The 15,728-nt window shown below is 50.0% G+C and overlaps 1 protein-coding gene across 2 annotated transcripts; it reads right to left on the bottom strand.

Annotated features, from left to right (window-relative positions):
* Window positions 1-612: 612 nt before the first annotated feature.
* On the bottom strand, window positions 613-8,961 carry SLC31A2 (solute carrier family 31 member 2). Of its 2 annotated transcripts, none has more exons than XM_021691468.1 (4): window positions 8,868-8,961; window positions 5,273-5,339; window positions 2,991-3,177; window positions 613-1,989 (listed from the first exon to the last, which is right to left on the bottom strand). In XM_021691468.1, the coding sequence occupies exons 2-4, from the start codon at window positions 5,337-5,339 to the stop codon at window positions 1,821-1,823; spliced, it is 423 nt and encodes a 140-aa protein (XP_021547143.1). In that variant the 5' UTR covers window positions 8,868-8,961; the 3' UTR covers window positions 613-1,820. The 2 variants fall into 2 exon arrangements, with proteins under 2 accessions (XP_021547143.1, XP_021547144.1); XM_021691469.1 differs by having other exon boundaries at window positions 613-1,697.
* Between the last annotated feature and the right edge of the window lie 6,767 nt (window positions 8,962-15,728).

The raw sequence follows: 15,728 nt of genomic DNA, 5'->3' as shown, positions 1-15,728 counted from the left end.
CCATGGAAGTGCTCATGTCAGCAGCGCCCCCGGGGAGGGAGCCTGAGCTGGTCACGATGGATAACTGGGTACATGCACCTCCATCAGCAAGACCGTGCTGGAGAAAGCTCCCCCCCCTCGTGCCACGGGGCAGCCTTCCAGTTTGCTGCTGAGGTGGGGAGGTTGCACCGGTCAGTCCTGAAGGGGTCACCTACTTTCTGTTACAGTTCTCATTGCAAATTAAAAAGTGGTTTTGATGTATTTTTGCTGCCACCCACAGGGAGAGAAGGTGCCTTGCAGTCCACGTGGCAGCTAGTTGTTTTTCTCACAGCGGGCAGCACCCAGTCAGGACTCAGGACTCGGTGTGTGAACCTGAGAATGACTGTCAGCGAGGCTAGGCTGTGGGGTGTCTGCCTGAGGGCACAGCCTTTCAGGGCTGGCTACCCTGAGCACAGAGTTGTCTTCCTAGCAGATGGACAGACTCCGTCCTTGGACAGCCCTACGGCCAGCACTACCAGCTGCATTCGCCCCCCCTCAGCTCCTGCAGTGGCTACAAGGATGGCATGTGCCTGCTGTTTGAGCAGAAACACAAGAATGGTCACAGATTGTTTAAAAATAATATTTATTAAAACACCTATTTCTTTTTTAATTCCCAAAGCTTAAGACCGTCTTTCACCTAGCCCATGAGGTACTTGAGCACAGACATTCCAGTATCCAGCCTCGATGTTCCCTCCCTGGGTCTTGTGTTTGCTTCTCTGTCAAGTGAACTATCTGGAGAGTCCCATCTAACTCTACGGGTAATGCTTTGGTTTGACTGCTTACTGCGTCCTCAGTCAACACTCCCCGTGCCTTACCCAGTATTTTCAGTGAATGAACCGTGTCTCCCCACCAGATGAGATGGGTGAGCAGTGGGTAAGAACTAGAGAATACAAAATACTGGATATTCAGCAGTTCTCTGTTCTGCATAAAAGGAGGAGCAGGATAAAAGGGAGCAGTGGGGTCCTGAAAAGCTCCCCAGGCCCCTCTAGATTGCCTTCCTCCGCAGGCAGTGCTGTCTGATGGGAGCAGCTCACCATCCAGAGGATAGGTCAAGGGCCTTGAGAACAGTCCCGCCTCTCAGCCTTGAACCTGCCATCACGCTCCACAAGAAAGAGAAACAGTTCCCAGCAGACGCAGCTATCCAGCAGGAATCCGATGAAGTCATTTTGCTAAAAATTCTGTATTCTTGTGCAAAATTGCGAACCAGGGGTCCAGTGGGAAAAAGGAAAAATCTTAGTTTGTCACCGTGATCCACAGAACAGACCATCATTATGTGTCCCAAAGGCAGGAAGGTGAGAAAAAGGAGCCAGCTCGGTCTCCATCCCTCAAAGACAGAAGAGGTCGGGAAGTCCAATGGAAGGTGCTCCTCTCTATAAGGCACAAATCACGAGGGCAGAAGGTATGCAGCTTTCGTGCTCTTCATCACCCAGAACCCATCTCCCCGTCTTGAAGATCTTTGGAAATTCTTAATTTTTAGTCACAGAGATAAGTCATCGTGGGCTCAGCAACCCTGCCCCCAGGTTCTGGTCTCTCCATTCTCCCTCAGGTCATAGGAGCTTTACTAAGGCACAAAAAGCTCATGTCCAGGCCCCGTGCAGGCTGGCTGAGGACAGAGGTAGCTGCAGGGGCCTCCGAACTCCGGGCAGCAAGTGCTGGCTTCAGCAGGACGTCTCCAGGAGCTGGGAGCGAGGGGAGCCGAACAGCCATCAGAAGAAACAGGAGACACGGGGCTAGAAGTTCAATGTCTGCAAGAGGGGGCCCCAGCTCTCTCCAGCCCCCAGTGCCTGCATAGCCCTCACCAGCTAAACCATGCTAAGAAGCGGGTAGGCTAGGTAGTAGCCCACAGCAGAGCCGAGAATCACGCCGAAGAAGATCCACGTGTTGTACGACATGACAGCCAGCATCATGAAGTAGCCTATGACCACCTGAATGACATGGATTAGAGACTGGCCAAAGTGACAGAAAAACCACCTAGATGAAAAGGAGAGTCAAGTTAATGGTGGTGGTAATGAGCTGGTGTCAGGAATTAGAGCAGCTGAGTTATAGGACCAGCTTATTTATAATTTGTGTGCTTGACCCAGAAGAGATTTTCTAAAGAGATATATGAGAAACCACTGATAGGGGACAGGGCCTTGTATAAGGAGCCTTGGGCAATCATGTCCCTACTATATTCAGCTCTGAGCTTCCTGACATCCAAGGCAAAAAGGGAAAATAAGATATGTATTCTGTCATGTCTGATAAAGGATAATACAAAATCATCAGTAAGGCAGGTATGTTTTTCTTTCTGAATCTGCTGTGGGAGGCAGTATTACAATGGAAAGATCAGCTCCTAGCTCGGCCACTTACTGTGGCTTAGCACAAATATCTTAACCTCTCTGAACTTAAATTTCCTCATCAGTAAAGGAGGAATAAGGATACCTCCCTTGCAGGCTGGGTGTGAACAGCAGAGACACCTGTGTAAGGAGCAGGCAGGCTCGGGAAGCACAGCTGGAGCTGGAGAGAGGGCAGATGTGGGACCCCACGCGGCTGCCTTACCAGACTGGGGTGGGCAGGAGGGAAGAGGGAGCTCCCCTGCCAAGATTGGTCTACTGCTGACAAGCAATCCTTACTATTTGTGTAGGGACAGCTGCAGATTCCATCCTGGGTTTGGAAGCCTTAGTGACCTAAGAAGAGCTGCTGAGATCTGGAGGAGGACTGGGTGGACACCTCTGTTGCTGGGCTGAGGCCTGCATCAGAGTTCTGAAGATCTGAGCCTCCCAAGTGGCTGTTTGTAGAGCTCTGGCCTAGGCACCAGGAGACCCGGGCTCTAGCTTACCTCACTACTTACTCACTGTAAGCACTTTGGCAAGTCCTGGTCCTTCCTTGGGCCTCAGTTTGCTTTCTGTGAAGTGGGGCCAATGCCCTCTGGGCCTAGCCTCTCTCTCAGGGTGAATGTGAGTATGTTGCCATTCCCCACACACTATGCCTGTTACCTGAGGCGGATTCTGCTGACCGGGGGTGAGTCTGAGCTGGAAGAATCCTGGTCTGTCTCCTCAGTGAGCTGGCTGGTGGGGATGGACATGCCCACTGTGGCCTGGTAGAGCAGCTTGGCTTTGCCAACCTTGATGCTTTCATACAACACAGCCAGGAGCAGGACCACCAGCACTGAAAGGGCCATGCCTGTCAAACGAAGCTGAGCTGCAGAGACCTGGCCAAGCAAGCACTGATCCCCTTCTGGCAGCTTCCCTCAGGACCCGAGATAGGTGGCAGAGCGCCTCCACCCGGTCCCTCTGAATCCATTCCATCTCCCTCTCTCTTCTTCCCCACCCTCCTTGGGCTCAGAACTTCACTGTCTCTTTCCCCCTCCAGCTCTTTCTTGGGATGGATGGCCTATTTTGGGGTATGGCTTTGAGATCAGGAAGAGAAGCCAGGTCTGGAAAAGCCAGGGGCTGAGGCTGAAGAGGTCACACACCACTGCCCCCAGGGGCTCCCCCCGACCCAGGCGGCACAAGTCTCTGTCATGACTTCTTGTTAAGGGAAGAGCATGTACAGCAAGGTCCTGAGTAGGAGTATGTATAAGGAAAAGTCTGGAAGGAGGGGTACCGCAAAGGAGTCATAATTACCTCAGCAAACTAGGATATAAAAGATTTTTATTTTCTTCTCACCTAATTTTCCGAAGTTTCTACTGTGTATATGCTTTTATAATAGTGGAAAACACCACGAAGTTATTGTACAGAAAACATGACATGCTTACGAGAGCTGCTGTAAAATTAGCGGCTAATTGCTACTTCTGTTTTACAAGACGAGGAGGGCTACTAAATGGGCCAGCTATAGTTATTTTATTGGGCTCCCAGGAGGAGATCATCTACAAAAGATAGAAGGTGATATTTTAAAATATAAAATTACATGTAATCACATGCACGCAGTATGAATTCAACTGGGACCAAAGGGCATACAGTGAAAGGTAAGTCTTCTTCCCAGCCAAGTCCCTAAAACTCCAGTCCTCTCCCCAAGAGCCCTTTCCTGTACAGCTCTCCGGGGATACCCGCTGTAGGCCTTGACCTGTGCATGTTCTTCCGCATCTGACATCAGCCAAGTACACCTCGTACAGAGGTTCCCCTCCGTTCACACAGATCTGCCTTAATTCTGAGGCTTCACAGTAGCTGTGATACAGTCTGTTGTCCAAGGATGGCCACCCCATCCCACATGCCCTTCTTACAGTGTCAACACTCCTGCCCTCAAGTGGTGGAGTCCCATGTCCCCTCCCCTTTAGGCTGAGAAGACCTTTGTGACTTCCTCACCACGCAAGGTGCGAGTGAGGCTCTGTGACTTCCAAGGCTAGGTCTTAAAAATCCTGTGTACTTCCACCTTGTTCTCTTGACACACTCACTCCTGGAACCCAGCTGCCCTGCCACAGGGAAGCCCAGGCCACAGGAGATGCCACACGTAGTTGTTCAGCCGGTAACGGCCACCCCCCGCCCCCCGCCCCCGTGACAACCAGCAGCAGCCAGGAGACACAGCGTGGGGAAGCCTTCAGGAGGACTCCAGTTCCAGCCACTGGGACTGCACCCGCATGAGAGGCTGTGAATGGGGACCGCTTAGTTGAGCCCAGTCAACTCGGAACCTCGAGAAGGAATACTACAATGACTGGGCTTACGGGGGCGGCAGGGGGTGGTAACCCGCTGTAGGGATGACCGAGACTGATTTCATCAGCACCTGCAGGGCTGGGCACTTGGGCCATTTTTCCGTCCACTTTTAAGACACAGTTATTTAAGTTGAAAAAGAACTATATCATGAATTTGGGCCCAGCTCTGCCTTTTCAAGTCAAAGCAATACCATTCTCTTGCAAACTGGTGTCTCATTTGAGGTCCAGCCGGTAGCAGCTGTTCTGGGCTTCTGAGCTGGTGCTCTATATGGTAGGAGGTAGGTGCTAGGAGGCAACAAGAGGCCTCGATCTAGTTCTGGCTCACTACTTACTCGCTATGTGACCCTCTTCCCCTCTTTGGGCTTCAGTTCCTTCTCGTGTCATAGAGGCAAAAGCTGTTATCACTGGCCTCTCTGGGCCTTTGTGACAATCAGTGAGATATGGAGCCTTTTGTGATGTGAAGAGCAGTGCTTGGAATTATAAATGCAAAGTTCCTGCTCGGTGTTTATGTAAGAGGAGTCAGGCTCACTTAAATGTCCACAGAGTCCAAGAGTGAAGGGAACCCAGGCTCTCCACTTCCTAGAGCTACAAGGCTTCCCAAGCTATAAGCCTAGGCTTCCCAATTCTTACCTGCAGAACTGTGGACACTCCAGAAATCAAACAGAAGCACCACCTCATTGGAGAAAATGAAATGCATCTGAAAGAGAAGGGAATTTGCATTTCAGGGGGCTTAAGGCAGTAAAAGTCATGGTCCCTAATGCTCTCCAGCAGCCACCCCTAAAGGTCTAGAGGAACGAGGTCACTGGTCCTAAGTGCTGGAAGGGCCACTAGTGGTCATCAGGACCAACTGAGGCCAGAGAGGGTAGGGACTTACCCAAGGTCCCACAGTGGGTCAGCAGCAGAGCTATAATTGAGCTGGCCCTATTCGGGGTGGACATGAGGTACAGGGTGTACCACACAGGTCAGTGTTCTCAGGTCATGGTGAGATGTCCCCCCTGTGCCCTCCAAACCCAATGGGGAAGCACTAGACTGAGAACTGACTGCCTCTCTTTCCCCGGGGTTCCTAGTCATTCTGCCCTGGCCATGTGTATCATGGAGGGGCCAGGGGCAGCTGTCTCCACTCTACTCCACATCTGTCTGCTCACTCATTAAACATTTGCTGACCCCCTTCTGTGCCCAGCATTCTGGACAAAGGTTAACGTCTCTGCCCTCGATGAGCTCCCAGCCTTATAGAAAGAACAAAGGTAGACGCACTGACCATGCTGCACCCATCTAAATGCCCTTCTCAAAGAGCGCCTTGCCCGGCCTGTGTTTGGGGTGGCATCAATGGCTTTTTGTGCATTATCTCATTTCACAACCATCTTCTGTGTGACAGGGACAATTAGGCCCATCACATAGAAAGGAAAACTGGGGAAACTAGGCTCAGAAGGGTTAAGTCATTTGCTGAAGGTCACAGAGCTAGTAAGTTGGCAGAGCTGGGATTCAAAGCTGGTCGAGCTGGATGCCAAAGTGCTGTGCATTCCAGGATACCATGCTGCCTCTTGCTTGCCAAGGAAGGACAAGAAGAGAGCCGGTTAGCGATCCTCAATACCCACACCAGGCTTAATGACTGTGTTTGGCAAGATTAAAGCCGGAGGGATCAATGTTAGTTCACTCTCAGGGAAAGGGAGGTCATCACCGGGTAAGTAGGACCTCGGTCAGCAGCAGCAACTCTGCTCTCCAGCTAAGGAGATCCTGGGCGAGCGGGATCGGGTGATAGAAGCCTTTGCCTTCTAAGGCAGGTATTAGAATCCCCAAGTGTCAGAGCTAGAGTGTCCTTAGGAAGTTTTTTTTTTTTATCGTGATATAATTGACATGTAACTTTATATTAATTTCGAGTATACAACAGGAGTCGATATTTGTATATATTGTGAAATGATCACCACTGTTAAGACTAGTTAATATCCATCACCGCACAAAGTCACAAATTTTTTTCTTGTGATGAGAACTTTTAAGACCTACTCTCTCAGCAACTCTCAAACATACAATACAGTAGTATTAACTGTAGTCACCAGGCTGGGCAGCACATCCCTGGGACACATTAGTTTTCTCAGAGGCTTTTAGTCCCCTGGCTTTCAGCTTTTTTCTTTTCTTTTTTTTTTTCTTGGCCAGGGATCACCAGCAAATAAAATCTTCCTTGCAACTCCACCATATAAAACCAGGGCTCTGAGTGAAGAGGGGAGAGCAGTCCGAACTCCGCTGGAACTCAGTGTGTAAAACACTGGTCTAGTCCAACTTGGCCCCTCTCTAACCCCATCTCATTCCCAGATGGGGAAAATGAGTCCCAACAGGGGAAGGGATTTGCCCAAGATCTCATGAGAAGAAAATGGAAACCTAGGCAGTCATTTAAAAATCATGTGGAAGAATTCTAAAATAAAAATAGATTATTACTCCCCCAATGTGAGGGGGGGTGTACTTGTTTAATGTAAAACCTGAAACAGTACCAAAAAGAAAGCAGAAATCATTTTGAGTCCTACTATCCAGAAACATCCCTTGTTAAGATTTCAAAAAGCCTTTTTTTTTTTTTTAAACATATAATATATTATTTGTTTCAGAGGTACAGGTCTGATGGACAGGGTAAAAAAGCACAAATCATCCTGTGAAACTCCGCTGACACTGGAGTTAACGCTCATTCAGCTTCAGCAGAAGTCTCGAGCACCATCTCTGCGGTGGGGACAGCGGCGGGTGTTGCACCATGCCCCTTCTCTGAGTTCACCTAATAAAGCAGTTGGCATGATTGGAATGTCCCCAACGGCTAGTTAATCAGAGAAGTTCCCTTACTGGCTTCCTTCTGTCATCCCTGGGCCTGGGCCAGCTGTCTCGGGGGCCTCAAACAGCTTTTGCTGTAGACTTGAACACCCACAAAACAATCCAAGTAATTCAGGGGACAAACACTGACTTTGGTTTTGCTAGGGGTGCAGATGCTGGAGATAGACGGATGAGACAAGTCCTTGGCCCTCGAGGAGTTAACCGTTTGTTCGGGGAGAGGGAAGGGAACATTACAACAGGGTGAATGTGGTGAGTGAGGAGGCACAGGGGAGGAAGCCCCCGGGGAGACACCTAACCCGGCCAGGAAGGCAGATGGCTAGGACATCTATCCAAGCAGGAGGATCAGGAGGTGGCCAGAGGAAGACGGACAGTCTAGTACGTTCCAAGCTGGAAGTGCCCAGACAGTAGTTCTACCTGACCGGGGAGCGAGGCGTCCAGGAAGGACAAAGGCTCACCTACCCTTGCCTTTTCGCTGGGTTGAAAGATTCAAATCAGCACACCCTGACTTGGGGCTGCCCTTTTCAATGAAAGGGCCCTGTGGTCAGATAGGTAAGAGGCAGCACCCTACTTTTGTTTCCTCACTTAGGCAGAATCCCAGCCTCCAGCCCCTGAGTCTAACTTATCAGCACCTTCTTCAGGGCCCCACCCTGGGCAGGGAGGGGCTGCGGTGAAGAAGAGAGCAATCGGGGACTTGTTTTCTTCTTTTTGTGAGAATCTGAGGTTACTTACACTTTGAGAAGAGCTCTCTCATTTATAAACCCAAGAGTTCTGGGGGAGGTTAAGGTCCCTGTCCTGCACTGCCTGGCTCAGGAACTTCTCACAAGCTCTTCCCATCTGTTTCCCCTTTTAGAGGGCTAGCAGCACGTGGGGGTGGCCGTTTGACTAACTGACCACTATTGGCTTCCTGTATCTTAAATTCAATGATATTCATGGGATGAAGAAAATTATGATTTCTTCAAAGACCAAAGAGTCTTGCAAGCTATCATTCTCTCCGCCCACATGAATTCTGCCTAAAAAACCAGTTTGTCTGAAATGCTACTTCCTACGCAAATGTAGGGAGGATGGAAAGCAGGTGGACCTGGGGTGGTCCTCCCCGCCCCCCCGAGATTCAGACCACCAGCTTGCCAGGACAGGGAGCCGGCCCTCGGTGTGTGAAGTGCACGGGGACTTCCCTCCTGATGGGGGCCTCTCGGAATCTCCCCCAAGTCCCTGCGCCCGGGGCAGAGGACCTCCGGCCAAGACTGTCTTCACCCACCGCGCCCCCGCTGCTCGTCGGGCCGGACTGACTCCCAGCAGGAGGCACGAATAAGAGAAAATCCCACAGCCAAGACACCGCCGGCTCCGCCTCCCGCGTCCCCTCAACCCTGCTCCCGTCCACCCTCTCCGCGTGGCCGCTGACGGGGCCGCCGGGACTCACCTTCCAGATGAGCGCGCCGGGCGGGCGCCGGGACCGCTGCCGCTCGCTCGGGACTCCTCACTCGGAGTCCGTTTCGCCGCCGCCGCCGCCGCGATCGCGATCCGGGCCGCGAGGTCACATGATCGGGGCGAGGCGGGCGCGCGGACGCCTGGGAGTTGTGGTCCCCGCGTGTGGCGTCACTCCGGGCGGTCCTGGGGCGCACCCACCCTTACCGAGCCAGCGGCGCGCCAGCCCGAGTCGCAAGCGCAGCGCGGGCGACCTCCTGCCCTCCGTTTGGCCCCTTACCTTGTTTTGCACTTGACTTGTCTTTGCAACTATCCTTACAAAGTTTGTTGCTCTTCTAACAAACCCAGCGAAGATTAACATGTTGAGTGAAAAATTGTCAAGTCCATTCTATGGACAAATAGCAACAAATTAGGAGTAAATTAAATTATGCCCCCGGGCTTTAGTGTAGCCATTCTTTTTCTATCTTTCCCAGTCTGATAAGCAAAAAGCAACACACAGTTTTAATTTTAACTTGTATTTCTTTGATTGCGAGAGTGGTAAACTTTTTTCTTACTGGTATCTCGGCTAGTGTGTTGTCTGTCCATTTCACCCATCCAGTTTTGGTGGCTGGAGGGGGAGACTTTTCTGGTGGATGAGTGACCTTTAACAGTATTTCATTTTTAAATATACTTAGGAACACTTTGCCAGTCCTCCTGTGGGAAAGGGGAGTCCTCAGGGAAACCTTACCAGAAACAGTAGTAGGGGACTTGAGCCTGGAGTATAACCTCAGTTCAAATCCTGAGTCAGCCAAGTACTGGCGATGGGACCTCAGGCAAATGGTTTTATGTTTCTGAGCCTCAGTTTCCTAGCCAATAAAATGAAAATAACAGAATCTATGTCATAGGGGTATTGTGAGGCTTAAATGAAGACTCGTATGTTAAATTTTCAGCACTGAACCTGGCAGTGGGACCTTGCTCAATAAATGGTGGGCCTTGTCATCACCAGCATAAATGCTTCTGGACAGGAAGCAGATTGCAAAAGGTCAAGACAATTGCTCAGGGTCACACAGCTTCTAAGAGCCTCAATCTGAAGGATAGTGGGGGTTAGAGGGAAGTCAGGGTTGGGGGCAGCCTCGGGGAGAGAATATGAGACTGAGACCATGAGGAGGTCTGGGAGGGAGGTCTGCGGTGGGGGAGGCACTAGCCCATGGAGGAGGCAATTGGGAGAAGGGCTTATGGATATTCTTGAAGCCTCTGGGTCCCAAGAGCTTGGGAGGGATTTGGTGATTTAGGTGGAATCATCTGGGGAAGTAGGAGTAATAAGACTTGACCTTCACACAAGCAGGCTCTCATGCACCCCCTTACCCCCCATCTCCATCCCCCTATAGAAGGATTGATAACACAGCTTTATTCATTTGACTGTTTTTGTTGGCTTTGTCACAATCTGATGACCTTCACACTTAGTTCTAACTTCCTCATGTGTGTTATGCTTATACACTTTAGTCCTGAAGTTCTAAAGTGCCCCTTTTCTTTCCGAGGCACCAGAGACTCCCCTCCTCTGGCCCCGTGGCAGAGAATCTGGTGCCAACCACAGAGTCCCAACTCATAAGATCACACCAGAGCCGACCAAGCCTCAGTCCATGGCAAGATTCTTTCCGGGTTCTGTGTTTTGACAATCCCCTCCTCCTGAGAAACAACAAAGAGCCCACCCTTTTCTTTCCAGCACACACCTAGAGCCCCCAGACAGAATCCTCAGTCAGGAAAGACGGTGCTGCCTTGGGGGTCACAGAGATCTGCAAGGGGCCCTTTAACTTAGGCACTCAGCTCAGCCGTGGTCAGTTGGTGGAGGGGAAGTCTAACTGGTCATTTCTCCTTCTGACACTCAATAGAGGAACTTGAAGTCTCATAAAAAAAACTGCATGCGTAAAATGTTATTCCTGCAGAATATCTGACCTTGATGTGCAGATAAGGCTGTGTGACCCCAAGAATGCCACCATCTCTCTCTGGGCCCCACCAAGGGGTGGAATGGATGACCTCTAACTGACCCTTCACATGCTGATGATCTGCAGTTATAAATGAGCTTGAGGTTGGAAGCCTCACTTTATGGCTAGGATTTTTTTTTTCTCAAGTAGGCTCCACACCCAACATAGGGCTCAAACTCACAACCCCGAGATCAAGCGATGCATGCTGTACGTACTGAGCCAGCCCGGCACCCCTGTAGCTAGGGCTTTTGTTTGTTTTCCATGTTGCTCCATTCAGCTAGCCTCCTATGTTCTCTCACGAACCTTCTGTTAGTTTATGTTTATGCTGTGAGTAGCATTACAGACCCGCTGTGTGGGACACAGGGAGAGTCCACACATTCAAGGCTGGTCAGTGTGTGTGTGTGTGTGTGTGTGTGTGTGTATTTATGTAGTGGACTTTGTGTTGGTGAGACTGGAGAAAGCAGGATCCAGGCCATGAACAAGCTGAAGGCCATGTTCAAAGTCAGGAATTTATTCAGGGACAAAGGAGACCCAGCAAAGGGTTTTTCACTTATGCTTTTCTCCCTGCATTTCCCCCTTGTCACTCTCTTGGTGAGGCCTATCCTGAGCACCCTATTTAAAACTGCCGTCCCTCTCGCATTCCCTGTCCTGCTTGCTCTGCCGTATGTCCCCACAGCACTTTTCACCTTGTGACATGCTATTTATTTTGCTTATTCCTTATTCCTTTCTCTCCACTCAAACAGATCCAGGGGAACAGGGATTTCTGTATTTTTGTTCAGGAAGGTAGCCCCGGTTCCTAAAATAGTTCATGTCACAAAGCAGACTGTTAATAAATATTTATTGGGGCACCTGGGTGGCTCAGTTGGTTGGGCGACTGCCTTCGGCTCAGGTCATGATCCTGGAGTCCCGGGATCGAGTCCCGCATCGGGCTCCCTGCTCGGCAGGGAGTCTGCTTCTCCCTCTGACCCTCTTCCCTCTTGTGCTCTCTGTCTCTCATTCTCTCTGTCTCAAATAAATAAATAAAATCTTTAAAAAAATAAAAATAAAAATAAATAAATGAGATCATTTAAAAAAATAATAATAATAAATAAATAAATATTTATTGAATGAATGAATCCCAACAGGTTCATGGTTTGTGCTTCATTGCTTCAGAGGAAGGAAGTGGTAGAAACCCAAGCAGCTTGTGAGACATGACAGTTTTCTTTCTCACGAGAGTTTGGACGGGTTTGGGGCAGCTTTTGGCAGAAGTGAGAAAATAATTTATGGAGAAGCGTAAGGAAAAGCAGGGCTGCCTTCCCGGCACCCACTGAATCCCTCCGCCTAGAAGAGGGAGTGAGAACTGAAGGCCCAGAGCAAGGGGCCTCTGGGCCAGCTTTTGGCAGACCCAAGAACGGCAGAAGTGCCTCTACCGTCAGGACAGGCCTGGAGGGAGGGAGGAATGGGAAGTGACAGATAATGGGTATGGGGTTCCTTTTGAGTGGTAAAAACACTCTGAAATTGGATAGTGGTGGTGGTTGCACAACTCTGTGACTATACTAAAATTTTATACCTTATGATATAAAGATTATGTCTCAAGAAAGTTGTTATTTTTTTGAAAGATTTATTTATTTATTTGAGAGAGTGAGAGAGCAGGGGGAGAGAATCCTCAAGCGGGGCTTGATCCCACGACCCTGAGATCATGACCTGAGCTGAAGGCAGATGCCTAATTGATTGAGGCACCCAGGCGCCCCTGTTATTTATTTTTTTTAAGGCGGTGAAGATTTTATATATTAGGTCTCTCACTTTCAGGGCTCTGAGCGACTAAGTATAAAAAAAACAGCAACCCTGAATTCTCTGAGGCCACCATGTTGTGAGGAAGCCCAGGCCACATGGAGAGGCTACACATAAATGCTCCAGTTGGTGGCCCCCTGATCTTGCAGCTGTCAGCCAGCATCCTGTGAGTGAAGCCGCCTTGGAGCTCCAGCCCAGTCAAGCCTTCAGATGACTATGGCCTCAGCAGACCCTTTAGTGAAATTGCATGAGAGACTCCAAGCAAGAACTGTCCAGCCAAGTCCTGTCCCACAAGATCTTGGACAAAATAAAATGGTGGTTTTAAATTCAGGGGATAATCTGTTAAGCATTAATAGAGAACAGGGACACTTATAATCCAGCTGATTTCTTCTTCATCTCTTGGATTCATTTAGTGGAGGTGAGGTGAAACCAGGGGTGGGGAGTGTCCTTAACGTTTGCTTTTTCTGAAAGTTTTTTTTTTTTTTAAAGTAACCATTTGTTTATGAATGTGTCTTGCCACCACACAGGCTTTGAGACAGCTGTCGAGAAAAGATAGAAAATAAGTGAGAGAAAAATTCACCATGATCGGGGGACAAAAGCACTAAAGTTCCCCAGAAGAGCCCACAGGGGGAGTGACGTTAGCACTGAGCACATAGAGAGAATGCTCACCACTCAGCAGCTGTGACAGGGTTGTGGTGTAGGCCTTCCAGGCCCTGCCCGGGGCCTCTCCAGCAAGGACTCTAGGGGCGCATCAGGGAACATGCGAGGAGAAGTCACATGTGGGCAGTTATGCCCTGTCTTCAACCCTGGGGCTCTGCCCCTTTGGGAGGTTGTGAACTTTGACTCTGGGCCTGGTTGTTCTGGAAACTGTTGGTCCGAGCCCAGGTTCCTCCCTGCCTGAGACATGTCTGCTCGGGCTCTGTCACCTCTAGGACTCTGAGATTTTTCTTTGCTCCCGAAGTTGACCCTGCTCATCCTGGGTCATTGAGCATGCAGGGGGCAGCTCCTGGGGGTTCCTGTAGCCTGCTTCCAAGTTCTCGGGGAGCCAGGGCTAGGCTGACTCTCTTTCTCCCTGCTGGGGCACTTCTCATGCTGCATCCCCAGGGCTCTGCTCCCCCACATTCCAGTAGAGATCCCCAAGGAATGCAGGGTGCACTTCAGTGCCTCTCCATTCATCCCTTTCTGGTGGATCTAAAGCTGCTGGGATGAAGGAGGGCATGGGCCGGCCAGCCTACCATGAAGGGTAGATCAGTTTCCTAGGGCTGCTATTAAAAATTACCACAAATTTGGTGGCTTAAAACAACACACATTGATTCTCTCACAGGTGGGAGTCAGAAGTCTGAAACTAGTTTCACTGGGATGAAATTAAGGTATCACTCCTTCCCAAGGGTCTAGGCGAGAGTCCTTTCCTTGTCCTTCCCAGCTTCTAGAGCTATGCTCTTGCATTCCTTGCCTTGGGGGAACCTTCCTTCATCTTCAAAGGCTGAAGGGTTCAGCTTCAAATCTCTCTTTGAATCTCACCTTGCCTTCACTCTTCTGTGTCCAGTCCCCTGCTTACCTCTAAAGGACACAGTTTGCAATTACATTTAGGGTCCATCCAGACAATCCAGGGTAATCTCCCCATCACAAGATCCTTGATTCAATACTGTGTGCAAGTCTCCTTTGCCAGATAAGCTAACATTCACAGGGGCCAGGAATTACGACCTGGATATTTTTTAGGGCCATTATTCAGCCTATCGTAGGGAACATCAACATTTATAACTCTCCTGCTGTCTAGAAGGGCCTTTAGCCAACCCAGAGCAAGCAACAGGACGACAGACAGAGGAGAAAGAAAAGACTGGTATGTTTGGGCCTCACTGGGAAGGGCAGTTCTGTGCTGACCCCTTCATTCTTGAAGCCAGGGTCGAGGAGGGGAACACTGCCAAGAACTCTCAGGCACAGGCTCCCTGCTCTGCTCGACTTCACGGGGACTCTGACCTGAGTCATCCTGACAGGCTCCTCCCATACCTGCCGTGAGGCTGTTCACTCCAGCTGCCAAGGACTCCCAAGCCTGGGACCTCTGCCTCCTGCAGGAAGCTATGGGCTTTGAGAACTTTCCATCAGAGCTGCATGGAGCTCGGAGGGCCAGCCCCTCAGACTGTCCCACACGTGTAGGATCCAAAGGTATGAAAAATAGAGCTGTCCACATCCCACTCAGTAGAAGACAGCAGATTCACAAAATGCTTTTTAAAAAAATTGTGGCCATCTTAACCATTTTTCAGTGTTAAGCACATTCACATTGTTATGCAACCTATCTCCAGAACTTTCCATCTTGCAAAACTGAAACTCTACCTTTTAAACAGCAGCTTCCCATTTCTCCCCCCCACCCCCGCCGCCCCCCTTCAGCTCCTGGGAACCACCATTCTACTTGCTGTTTCTATGAGTTTGACTACTCCCGATACATCATATAAGTAGAATCACACAATATCTGTCTTTTTGTGACTGGCTTATTTCACTTGGCATAATGTTTTCAAGGTTCATCCATGTTGGAGCACATGTCAGGATTTCCTTCCATTTTAAGGCTAAATAACATTCCATTGTATGTATATACCACATTTTGTTTATCTATTCATCTTGTCCATGGCCTTGGGTTGTTTCCACCTCTTGGCTATTGTGAACAATGCTGCTTTGAATGTGGCTACACACACAAATGCTTTTTGAAAGATCTTACTTATTTTGACAGCGAGAGAGGGAACACAAGCAGGGGGAGTGGGAGGGGGAGAGGCAGACTTCCCGCCAAGCAGGGAGCCCGATGCAGGGCTCGATCCCAGGACCCTGGGATCATGACTTGATCCAAAGGGAGACGCTTAACAGTCTGAGCCACCCAGGCGCCCACAAATGCTTATCAAGAGACTTGACCCTGCACTGTCAGTTCCTACAGAAAGAGTCAACTAACGCCATCTCTCTTTCCCTGTGGAGGGTCCGTGCTGGGTGCAGCATCCTGAATGTGTCCCTGAAAATCTCAACTTAGCTCCTCGCATGTGGCTGGAGCTTGAGGCGCGCAGGGCCGGAGGCGCCGCAGACCCGGGCCCCGGAGCAGCTCGGAGGCAGTGAATAATAATAGCTCTTCAAGTCTGCAATAAAAA

This window comes from Neomonachus schauinslandi, chromosome 13 (assembly GCF_002201575.2).
Source record: "Neomonachus schauinslandi chromosome 13, ASM220157v2, whole genome shotgun sequence".
NCBI classification, from domain to species: Eukaryota; Metazoa; Chordata; class Mammalia; order Carnivora; family Phocidae; genus Neomonachus; species Neomonachus schauinslandi.
This window is presented reverse-complemented; position numbering and strand designations above follow the sequence as displayed.

What these genes read in the sequence shown, in the direction of transcription:
- SLC31A2 (XM_021691468.1), bottom strand. Translation starts at nt 5,339, where the DNA reads ATGCATTTCATTTTCTCCAATGAGGTGGTGCTTCTGTTTGATTTCTGG. An exon ending in GAGTGTCCACAGTTCTGCAG is followed by an intron (nt 3,178 to 5,272) that starts GTAAGAATTGGG and finishes TTCGTTTGACAG; the next exon opens with GCATGGCCCTTTCAGTGCTG. An exon ending in GTCAGCAGAATCCGCCTCAG is followed by an intron (nt 1,990 to 2,990) that starts GTAACAGGCATA and finishes CTTTTCATCTAG; the next exon opens with GTGGTTTTTCTGTCACTTTG.